Here is an 11,463-nt window from a genome sequence, read left to right as displayed (position 1 = left end):
CACTCCTCTCCAATCCCTAGTCCCAAATTTTCCTTTTATTCCCCTTCTTTCCTCTCCTCCATGTTCCCTTCCACCCATATCCATCTCTCCAGGTTAACATTTCACTCCACCTCTTTAATCAAACAACCTATTGTCTCCCTTTCATGTTTCACCTTGGTCACTTACACTACCCGCCTACCAATCACCATCCCACGCACTTGTATCTATCTGCATGTTACTTGCCAGGTTATGCCTTCCACCTCTTTTCCAGCGTTCTCTCCCCTGAAATCTGAAGAGAAGGTTCCTGAGCCAAAACATTGTCTATTCATTCCTACCAGTGTTGCTTGACCTGCTTACGTTCCCTAGTATTCAATATTTTGTTCAAGATTCCAGCATCTGCAGTTTCTTTGTGTCTCCAAATCATTCTGTGTGATTCTTTAAGACACTGCGTACAATATCTGCTCTGTTTGCCGTTCTGATGGCTGCTGTGAAGTGGATTGAGGAATGGTGAGAAGCGTAGGCAAAGATGGCTTTTTTTATAAGACTAATAGGTAACCAAGGGACTGTCAGCTGAGTGTGCCTTTGATTTTTAGAGTTAAATTGATGCTGTACAATTAATGAGTTGTATCTAAAAACAAAAGGCAACTATTTGGTTGACTAAAAAACTCTAAACCTACAGCTGGAGGATGCCTTCGTAGCAGCAGAGAAGATTGGATATCCAGTCATGGTGAGGTCTGCTTACGCACTCGGTGGCCTGGGCTCCGGTTTGTGCAAAAACAAAGAGATACTCAATGATATTGGTGGAAATGTAAGTAACATTTCTTCATATTGGGTAATGAAAATCTGTCCTGCGAGCCTGCTGGTGAACACACTGTGTTTGGGGAGGGAATGGTTTGGGTGGGAAGGGATGAGTGAACCAGGGAGTTGCTGAGGGAACGGTCACTGCGGAAAGCAGAAAGGGGTGAGGATGGGAAGATGTGGCTGGTGCTGGGGTGGCGAAAATGTCAGAGGATGATGTGTTGTATGCGACGGCTAATGGGGTGAAAGGTGAGGACTAGGGGACATGCCCACACCAACCAACATGCCAATCTCTACACGTGTCTCTACCTCCAGTCTTTTGCTCTCCACCCCATGTCCCTCGCTCTCCCCCCAATCTCTCCCTCACCCCTCCACCCTGTCTCTCTCTCTCCACCCCCACGTCTCTCTGCGTTCCACGTCCCCCCCCAAGTCACTTTGCCTAGCTGTCTTGGCTCCTCTTCCTGTCTCTCCTCCTACGTTTTTGTGTGGGGCCATGTACTATACTTGGATGACATTTTTCCAGTGCATATTGTGTGCAACCATGCCACAATGGCTTGAAATGTTGGGATTATTACGGGTGGGTTGGCTGGAAACTCGAACGTGAGCAGCAGGCGTACGTGCTGTGCCATTTGTGCCTGGTTGCTGGATAGGCTGTAAACCTTTGTGGCAAACCTTAGCCAGGGATTGAGGTGCTGTAAACATGGGCAAAGTTTTGAGCGAGTTTTTGAGCTGTTAGCATGACAGTTGCTGCAATGGATTGGAGTTGCAGTCTCACTGACCAACACTTCAGTGCAATTCAAACCACGTACCGAGAGAGTCATGAGCGTAGATACGTGCCACATTATCTGAGAACTACAGGGGAAACTTTCTCTGGAGCAAGGCCTGTGTAATGTATATGTGCTAATGTATATGTGCAATAGCACAGCCGGGTGGCGCATGTTCAAACACTTTTTTTCTGTGATCTCAAATCTCAGTTTTGAACAGCGAAATAGACAAAGCAAATGCAATGCATGGTGATAATTGATAGGCAACTCAAATTAAATATCCTGCAGGAATAGAGAGCAGTGACCTGGGTAACTCTTTTCAAAAAGGGGTGTAAAAGCTTTGGTTTTATTAAAAAAGCCTTTCTTTTTCTTCAAAGATGTGGAGTTATTCTAGCTTTTTGTGTCTGTCTTCGACGTACACCAGCATCTGCTGTTCCTTCCTACACAAAAAGGAAGAATGTTAGTGTGGAATTGTGAAAATCATTAGAGTAGAAACCAAGAACGGCAGGCGCTGGTTTACGGAATAAGTAAATTAGCAGGTACACAAAATGCTGGAGAAACTCAGCTGGTGCAGCAGCATCTATGGAGCGAAGGAAATAGGCAGGGTTTCGGCCCGAAACGTTGCCTATTTCCTTCGCTCCATAGATGCTGCTGCACCCGCTTTGATTCTCCAGCATTTTTGTGTACCTTCGATTTTCCAGCATCTGCAGTTCCTTCTTAAACAATTAAATTAGCAGGTCAGACATGTATTTTTTGTAGTAAAATTAATGCTGCTGCAGTTTTGCTGGCCAATTGCTGGCAAATTTTGTGTTAGGATGAATAGCCAGCCCTTGGAGAGACATGACATTTCGGTGCAGAGGGTGATCATTTGATGCATCGTCCATTTGAGCTCTGTGCAAGAACAATTCAGCCAGTTCCACTGCCCAACCTTGTCCCCGAAGCTGTGAAAAGTTTCCCCCTAGCTGATATTTATCCAGATCTCTTTTGAGCTGTATTGTTACAATCCACCCCTTCATGATTTTAAACACTGCTATCAGATCCCCTTGTAATCTCCTTTGTTCCAAGGAGTATAACTCCAGTTTCTCTAAACTCTCCACATCAACAAAGGCATGTTATCCTTGGAACCTGAAACCTTCAATTTTTCTCTTAAGGTTTGGCTTCCAGAACTGACCGCAGTCATCAGATGTAGCCGAACCAGTGTTGTATAGAGGGTCACAGGCTTTTGTGCTCTTTGCCTCTACTTAAAGCTCAGGATGCTGGTAACTTCCCCAACCTACTGTGTCATTTTAAATGAACCATGTATACACAGGCAGTCCCTAGCTCACAAATTCCCGAGAATTGTTCGTAACCTGAATCTTTCGCCAGTTGGAATGAACTGAATCGCAGAAATAACTGTGATGGGAGCGCGAGCTGTAGTGGGAAGAGTAGCCGCCAACTTGACTCAGTGAGTGAGTCTACTCGGCACTCCCACCCCTACTTGGCTCGACCCAGTCCCGAATTGTAACGTTTGAGTGGTGGTGGGAGGGTACAAAGAGAAAACCAGCGGAAGTGCCCGTTCTATCTGGCAGGTGTTGCCTGCAGTCCAGCGGCAGCTGACAGTCCATCCGGTGGGTCTCCTGAATGTGAGAGGAGATAACCTGAAAAAAGACCACTTGAACACAGCAAAAGCCCGCAAATCCATCCCTATACAGTCCTCTGAATAACCAGCATAGTGGCTCAAGAACTAATTTATTGCAGAAAATAACATCTCAGTCCTGTCAACATATGACTGCACAGTCGGGCTCCAAACACACAAGCGAACTCAAAATCACTTGATTCGGCTCACAGACGTGCCCGTGAAGCTCAGCTATAAAGTAAGCTTAATTTGTTTCAAAAAATGGTTTAAAATTTCAGCAGAATTTAGTTAGATGAGATTAGCCTTTCACAAACTTGTGCTGGCTTTTTCTAGTAGGTCTACTATTTCTTTCAAATGATTTTTCACAGAAATAACTTCAGATCCTTGCATCAAAATTCATGCAATTAAATAATGCTGGAATTGAGAATGGTGATCTTGAGACGGAAAGTATTGATTGTCATAAAACCCTATCTGTTTCACTGATGCCTTTTATGAAAGTGCTGTTTATGCACATCTGACATTTGTCGCTCCAGGCCCACAGATAAGAGTCTGTGCTAAGAAGGACAATGGGAACATGCTCCCCAGAGCCATTGCCTTCTCAAGAACAACTGGGGATGGGTCGTAAATGCTTATCTTGGCAGTGAATCTTATGTCATATGAATGAACTATGGACATATGGTTCATCTTCTCTCCCCAAAAGTCAGAGCTTGATGCACTACTGCAGTTGAAGTCTGAACCATGATTTAGAAAAGTTGGTACAGTTCCCTTGCTTTAGTAATCCCTGCCTCGGGTTACAAAGCCAGACGTAGTTTTGCTGCTATACATCTAATGGTACTTTTCTTTCCACCAGGCTTTGGCAATGACGAATCAGATCTTGGTGGAGCAGTCACTGATGGGCTGGAAGGAGGTGGAATATGAGGTGGTGCGAGATGCTGCTGACAACTGTGTAACTGTGTGCAATATGGAGAACTTTGATCCCTTGGGAATCCATACAGGTAAACCTATCTGAGAGATTTGTCAAGAGATCTTAATTCTGTTGCCATATGTACTGACAACAGAAAAATGAAATTTGCTATTTGCTGTGGCTTTGCAGGCTCATTAATGCAATAAGATACAAATAAATATACAGTAATCTGTAATACAATTAATTAATAATTAGTAATACTGGGTAACGAGGCCATGACAGTGCAGTACAAAGGACTTAGTGCAACCAAAACAAAGTGCAAAGTTGTTAAGGTAGGGTTGTGATTCCTGTTGTGCAGTTTTCAAAAGCCTGATAGTTGCTTGTAGGAAGCTGTTCTTGAACCTGAAGGTTATGGTTCTCAGCCTCCTGTACTTTCTCCCTAATTGTAGGTCGAGAGATGAAAATGTGATCAAAGTGGTGTGAGTCTATGAAGATATGAATTGCCTTTTTGAGGGACTGATTCTTGTAGACCCCTTTGTTCGTGGCGTAGGTGGCGCCTGTGTGCACTGGGCAATGGCTACCACTTTCTGCAGTCTCCTTCACTCCTGGTTTGAGTTATTGAACCAGGCCATGATGCAACCAGTCAGTATGTTCTCTACCATACATCTGTAGAAGTTCAATTGAATATTCATCAACATACTGATTTGCCACAATCTTCTATGGAGTGTAGAGATGTTGATGCACTTTCTTTGTGATTGCATCAACGTGCTGAGCCCAGGAAAGATCTTCAGAGATATGCACGCCCAGTAATTGAAGCTGTGGACTCTCTCCACTGCCGTCTTGGCAATGAATACACGTTCATGGAGGGAAGAAGGTAAAACTCAGACTCTGGACGTTGCCTGATGTTTTCCTTTGCAGCATGTTTTCTTTGGCCTTTTCACTCCTCTGTGAAGACTCTGTGGATTCAGTCCCTCTATTCCCTCATGCTTTTATACACTATAACATCACCCACCCGTCAGCCTCCTGCACTCCAAGGATGTTCCAATCAGGGACTGTTAATGCTGCATCCTGCCTGATAGATTCAGCAAAAGACTTAATATAACTCGCAGACAGTGGATAAAGGGCCAAATTCATGATTCGAGAGGCATTCTATTTCTCAATGTTAGCTAGAATTTTACTACTGATGTCTGTGTGGAGCAGTTGTATCCAAACGCCAGCTTCTCTCTTCATATCTCTATGCAAGAAAGCATAAACTGTGGAACCAGGCTCAGGTTTGTGAGGATGTGGCTTCAATGAGTAATGAGTGAGAGTGGGTGACCCTATTATGTGTAAAGATCCCTTGGACATGCTGTACATGATTGGTTTCCTTGGATTCTGTGATATTCATTGGCCATCTCCCGTGCCTTGTGTTTTAGGAGACTCTGTCGTCGTAGCCCCAAGCCAGACCCTATCCAATGAAGAGTACCACATGCTGCGTGAAACTGCTATCAAGGTGGTGCGTCATTTGGACATTATAGGAGAGTGTAATATCCAGTACGCCTTGCACCCGTTATCTCTTGAGTACTGCATCATCGAGGTCAACGCCCGGTTGTCCCGCAGCTCGGCTCTTGCCTCCAAGGCTACAGGGTAAGGAGGGAATGGCAGCTTTGACATTAATGTGCTGGTCATTGAGCCCAACATGTGATGGCAGAGTGTCTGCATCTGTGTTGTCTCTTTGAGTCCTCCTTTTCCTTTCCCCCTCATTGTCCTCCAGTTTCTCCTAAGCTGCCCTTTTTCTTAACCTCAGAAAGTATTCCTTCCAATAGCAGTTCCTAACTGTGCCATTTAGTGACTATTTTTCTGGAACAAAATTCCAGATGCCACTTCGTGGAATCATTTTCTCTACATTTTCCATTAACTGAGAAAATCGCCATTGCCGCACCCTCGCAGTGCTGTTTTCTAGGAAAAATTGGCCAGCTTGTTGACGGATGAGTAAAAAATATGACCTTGTCAACGATGTCCTGATCCCTCCAAAATAGGAATAAATAAAAGATGTATTCATATTTTTTTTTAACACTCAGTGACCAGAGTTGTTGACTGTACTCCCAAGTGTCATCTTTCCAAGATCCTACACAAGCTCAATGTACTTCCTAATTTATGAATTCCTTCTCTTTAAATATACAGAATAGTGTTTGTTTTCCTTCACTCACAACCTTGTTAATCTGTGCTGCTTCTTTACTCTGGTAAAGAGACACCTTACTTTATGTCCCTGTATCCTGAGGCTTTCCTATTTGGACAGTTGTTTTCTCAGATTCTTGATTGTGTAATTAAGATTCTAGATGGAAAAGGAGGAAATAACTACAGGATTCCCTGTCGGGAAGGTGCCAAGGATCAAGACTGTTGTAGCAGCAACAGAACAATGAAATTCGTCCATACTGGAGAAAATTAGAACATAGAACAGTACAGCACAAGAACACGCCCTTCCACTCACAATGTCTATCCCACCATTACCTCCATATCTCTTTGCCTATCCAAATGTCTTGTAAATGCCACTCATGTATCTGCTTCAACCACCACCACCAACAGTGTGTTTCAGGCACTCATCACCATCTACATAAAAACTTGTCCTGCACATCTTGTTTAGGCTTTGCCCCTCTCACCTTAAAGCTATGCCCTCTAGTATTTGAAATTTCCATCCTGGCAAAAAAATTCTGACTGTCTACCCTATCATTGCAGTTCATAATTTAAAATACTTCCATCAGGTTTCCCTGCTACTTCTGGCTTTCCAGAGAAAACCATAAGACAGGAGTGAAATTAGGCCATTTAGCCCATCAAATCCATTCCGGCATTCAATCATAGCTGATCTATTTTTCCCACTCAATCCCATTCTCCTGCCTATTCCTTGTAATCTATAACATTCCTACCAATCAAGAATCTATCAATCTTTACTTTAAAAATACCCCATGATTAAGCTTCCAGCACCAACTATGACAATCATTTCCACAGATTAACCACCCTCTGGCTAAATAAATTCTTCCTCGCCTCCATTTTTAAGGTATGTCCTTTCATTCTGATGCTGTGCCTTCTGGTCCTAGAGTCTCTCACAACTAGAAACATCCTCTCCACATCCACATCCACTATGTGTAGCCTTTTATGATTTGGTAGGTTTCAATGAATCTTCCCTCAACATTCTAAACCCCAGCTAGTACAGGCCCAGAGCCTTTAAACGCTCAGCATATATTTACCCAATCATCCCCAGGATCAATCTTGTCAACCTTCTCTGGACCTTCTTCAATGCCAGCACATCCTTCCTGTGATCTGGGGCCCAAAACTGCTCACAATATTCCAAATGTGGCCTCCGGTGCCTTATAAAGCCTTGGCATTACATCTTTGCTTTAGAAATTAATGATAACATTGCAATTGCCTTGCTTACTAACAATTCAAACTACAAATTAACCTTTTGGGAATCCTTCACCAGCATCCCGCCCCTTTGCATCTGAATCCTCTCCCAGAAAGTAAATGGTATACGTCTTTATTCCTTCTACTAAAGTGCATGACTTGAGACTGTGCTACATTGTATTCCATTTGCCACTTCTTTATCCACTCTCCCGACCTGCCCAAGTCCATCTGCAGACTTCCTGGTTCCTCAACACCACCTGCCCCTCCACCTGAACTACTATCTACGTCTTTAATGGCCCTCGGACTATACGTGATCGGACTTTGCTGGCTTTACTTTGCACTAAACGTTATTCCCTTGTCATGTATCTATACACTGTAAATGGATTGATTGTAATCTTGTATTCTCTTTCTGCTGACTGGTTAGCACGCAACAAAAGCTTTGTACTGTACCTCGGCACACGTCACAATAAACTAAACTGACCTATCTTCATAACATCTGCAAACTTGGCCACAAATCCATCAATTTCATAATCCAGATCTCTAACTTCTTTCTGTACTCCATCGTTGGTTGTATTTAGGCCCACCTCAGTGATGTCGTCTGCAGACTCGTAGATGGAGTTGGAACCAAATTTTCCACCAAACCATAAGAATGGTTTCTCTACATTGATGAGCTATGTAGGCTATGTGATTTTGTTTGAGTGCATGTGTCTGTGCATTGTCGCCTTGTGTCTGGGAATGAAAGCTCCTTTTCTCTGTGTTGTGGTCACAAGACACGTACTCTGATCTGTTTCTCTGCAGTTATCCACTGGCCTTTGTGGCTGCTAAGCTGGCCCTAGGAATTCCCCTGCCGGACATCAAGAATGCAGTTTCTGGGAAGACCACAGCATGTTTCGAGCCCAGCTTGGACTACATTGTAACTAAGGTTCCTCGGTGGGACTTGGACCGTTTCCACGGGGCTTCTCGTGAGATTGGCAGTTCCATGAAGAGTGTTGGGGAGGTGAGAGGCTACATGTTAACTAACTCCTTGGCAGGTTTTTACATGGCCATGTTCCACAAGCCTTTGCAAAAGAAGAACTGTTCATTCTGGATAGAATTAACATTTACATTATGGTGCTATAGGGCCTTTCTTACTAACAGGCTCAAGAATAACGAAGATTATTCAGTTGAATAGAACTTTATCGGTAGTCCCTCTGGATCAAGGATGACTCACTTTCCACTCTAGTTCTGTGGTTTCTGAGGTGGCTAATGAGACTAGTGGGAACGACTGGCTCCACTACTGATTGGGCATGAGGGGCCTGGGTGGAGGTGTGAGATGGTGTGATCCTGTCATTACTTTCACAATGCTTGCATGCGTTCCTGATGGCCTGAGGGTTTGTGATCAGTGGTGTTCCGCTGGTCAGTGGTGGGATCTCTCTCCCTTTCCCTATAGACTGACAAAAATGTAGATAGGCTGATTAGTAAGTTTGCAGATAGCACAAAAATTTGTGGTGTAGAAAGGGAAGAAGGTTGTCAGCGGGAAATAGATCAGTAGGAAATTAGGGCAGAAAAATGGCAGATGGCGTTTAATCCAGACAAGTGGGAGTTTAATCCAGACACTTTGGGAGGTTGTATGCAAAATAAAGTATTTTATTTTGTACAGTAAATGGCAAAACCCTTTGGAGCATTAATGTAGAGCGAGATCTTGGGTTTCAAGTCCACTCTAAAAATCACAATGCAACTAGATAGTATTGAAAAGGAAGCTCACAGCATGCTTATTTTTATGAGGGAGATGTAAGGAACTGCAGATGCTGGTCTACAAAAAAAATAAAGTTGTGGAGTAACTCAGTGGGTCAGGCAACATTTTTTGAGAACATGGAAAGGCGATGTTTTGGCACAGGACCCCGACCTGAAACGTCGCCTATTGTTAATAATATGCTGATTTTCATGGTTGGGGCATGAGGTAAAAAAATCAGGGAATCAATGTTGCAGCTGTACAAAACTCAGGTTTGGCCACATTGGTATATTGTGTGCAGATCTGGTTACTACATTACGGGAACAAGTAGAAGCTTTAGAGAGGGCGCAGAAGAGGTTCAGCAGGATGTTGCTAGGATTGGAGAGTATAATGAGATGTTGGACAAATTTGGACTGTTTTCTCCGTAGCATTGGAGGCTGACATGAGAACAAGGATTGGTGCTGTTCACTGTTGTTTGTTATCTATATTAACAATTTGGTTAATTGCAGATATTAGGGACAAACAATAGACAATAGGTGCAGGAGTAGGCCCTTTGAGCCAGCACCGCCATTCAATGTGATCATGGGTGATCATTCTCAATCAGTACCCCGTTCCTGCTTTCTCCCCATATCCCCTGACAGTGAGGGATAGGATCCAGATTAGATGGGATGGTCACACAAGGAAAGATAAATGGAACGTGACTTTTTGACAAGTGACAAACCAGGGCAGAACATACACAGGTTGATCCTGGAGAATGTTGCAGAATAGATGTGGGAGTACAGGTGCATGGCTCCCTGAAAATGGTGAATGGTGGGCAATGTGATGAAGAGTCAGGTGGACAATGTGCTTGTTCTTATTGGGTGGGATATTGAAACAAATGTTGGTATATCATGATGCAGCTGTACAAGTCATTGGTGAGGCCACACTGGATTGGCTGGGACATTTCCCTTTGGTGCATAGGAGGCTGAGGGGTGAACCTATTGAGGCGTACAAGATCTTGAGTGACAAGGATAAAGTGCATGGTTACAGTCCTTTTTCCAAGACAAAGGGTTCTAAAACTAGAGAGCATAGGCTTTAGGTAAGTCTTGAGGGACCGCAAGGGTAACCTTTTCACTCAGAGTTTTATCCATTTCTTGAAAGAGCTGCCAGAGAAAGTTATTGAAGCGGACACAATTATGTATTTCAGAAGACATATGGATAGATGTATATCCATGTCCAGACATCTGTCCAAATGTCTTTTGAAAGTCGTATTATGTCTGCTTCTGTAGCTTTCTCAGGCAGCTCTTTCCTAATATGAATGAAAAAAGTTGTCCCTGAGGTCTCTCTTTTAAATATCTTGCAGAAAGGATTAGGGGAATGTGGGCCAAATTCAGGTAAATGTAGAATGCCAACTTGTTTGGTATGGACAAGGTAGGTTGAAGAGCCTGTTTCCATGGTAGGTTCAAAATCTTAAATGGCATTGTGTAGATAGACAAACTATTGGTATGAGTTAATTTAGCTATGTTCTCCAAACCATATGCTTTCATTGTGCAGGTGATGGCAATTGGTCGCACGTTTGAAGAGAGTTTCCAGAAGGCGCTCAGAATGTGTCATCCATCTGTGGAAGGTTTTGTACCCCGCCTCCCAATGAAGAAGTCTTGGTCTGATGATGTTGACCTGCAGAAAGATCTCTCTGTTCCATCCATTAACCGTATCTACTCCTTGGCAAAGGTAATGTTTTCTCACTGAAACATGTCTACAGCTTGTCATCTGGAAATTGTAACACAGTTAAATGTTTGCGGTTTTCTTTGTTCTGATCCCTGGAGCCATGTATTAGTGTCTTTAAAATCTGAGACATTATAGGAACGACCTGCCAAGCTGGTGCCTTCAAATAAACTGCAACTGTGGTCAATGGTTCTGGATGCACTCTCCCAATTGGGGGTGGATGGGTGGTGCTAACCTTGGTGTTCCCTGCTATCCATTGTCAAGCTTACTACATACCTTCCTCCAGGGGAGAGTGGAAATCTGTACATTCTCTCCACAAGAAGCTGTGGCTGCAAATTGTCAATGAACATTTCAATCGGAGATTGATAGATTATCTGTGTGCACGAGTATTAGATGATTACAGAAACGTCAGTGAAATCCATGTGCATCAATCACATTCCAGGAAGTGGCTGCACCGGGTGCTTCGGTTTTCCACGTACACTCCAAAGATGTGCATGCTTATTAGTTAATTGAATTTGGTAACAAATTGTATCTTGTCACAAATGTGTAGGTTAGTGTATGAGGTGATCACTGGTCGGCGTGGACTCAATGGGCTAAAGGGCCTTTTTCC

At 43.5% G+C, this 11,463-nt stretch overlaps 1 protein-coding gene across 1 annotated transcript in view; it reads left to right on the top strand.

The window, feature by feature from the left end:
* The window catches only part of cps1 (carbamoyl-phosphate synthase 1, mitochondrial), a 146,699-nt gene that overhangs the window by 85,126 nt on the left and 50,110 nt on the right, over positions 1–11,463 (top strand). Inside the window, exons 16-20 of the mRNA XM_055638179.1 lie at positions 659–787; positions 4,007–4,151; positions 5,476–5,686; positions 8,237–8,435; positions 10,683–10,859. Of these exons, the coding sequence (XP_055494154.1) occupies positions 659–787; positions 4,007–4,151; positions 5,476–5,686; positions 8,237–8,435; positions 10,683–10,859 (861 nt within the window). The remainder of the gene's footprint in view (positions 1–658; positions 788–4,006; positions 4,152–5,475; positions 5,687–8,236; positions 8,436–10,682; positions 10,860–11,463) is intronic.

Source organism: Leucoraja erinacea, chromosome 7 (genome assembly GCF_028641065.1).
Source record: "Leucoraja erinacea ecotype New England chromosome 7, Leri_hhj_1, whole genome shotgun sequence".
In the NCBI taxonomy this organism is placed as follows: domain Eukaryota; kingdom Metazoa; phylum Chordata; class Chondrichthyes; order Rajiformes; family Rajidae; genus Leucoraja; species Leucoraja erinaceus.
Note: the sequence above shows the minus strand (reverse complement) of the source record. Positions and strands in the feature narration are given on the sequence as shown.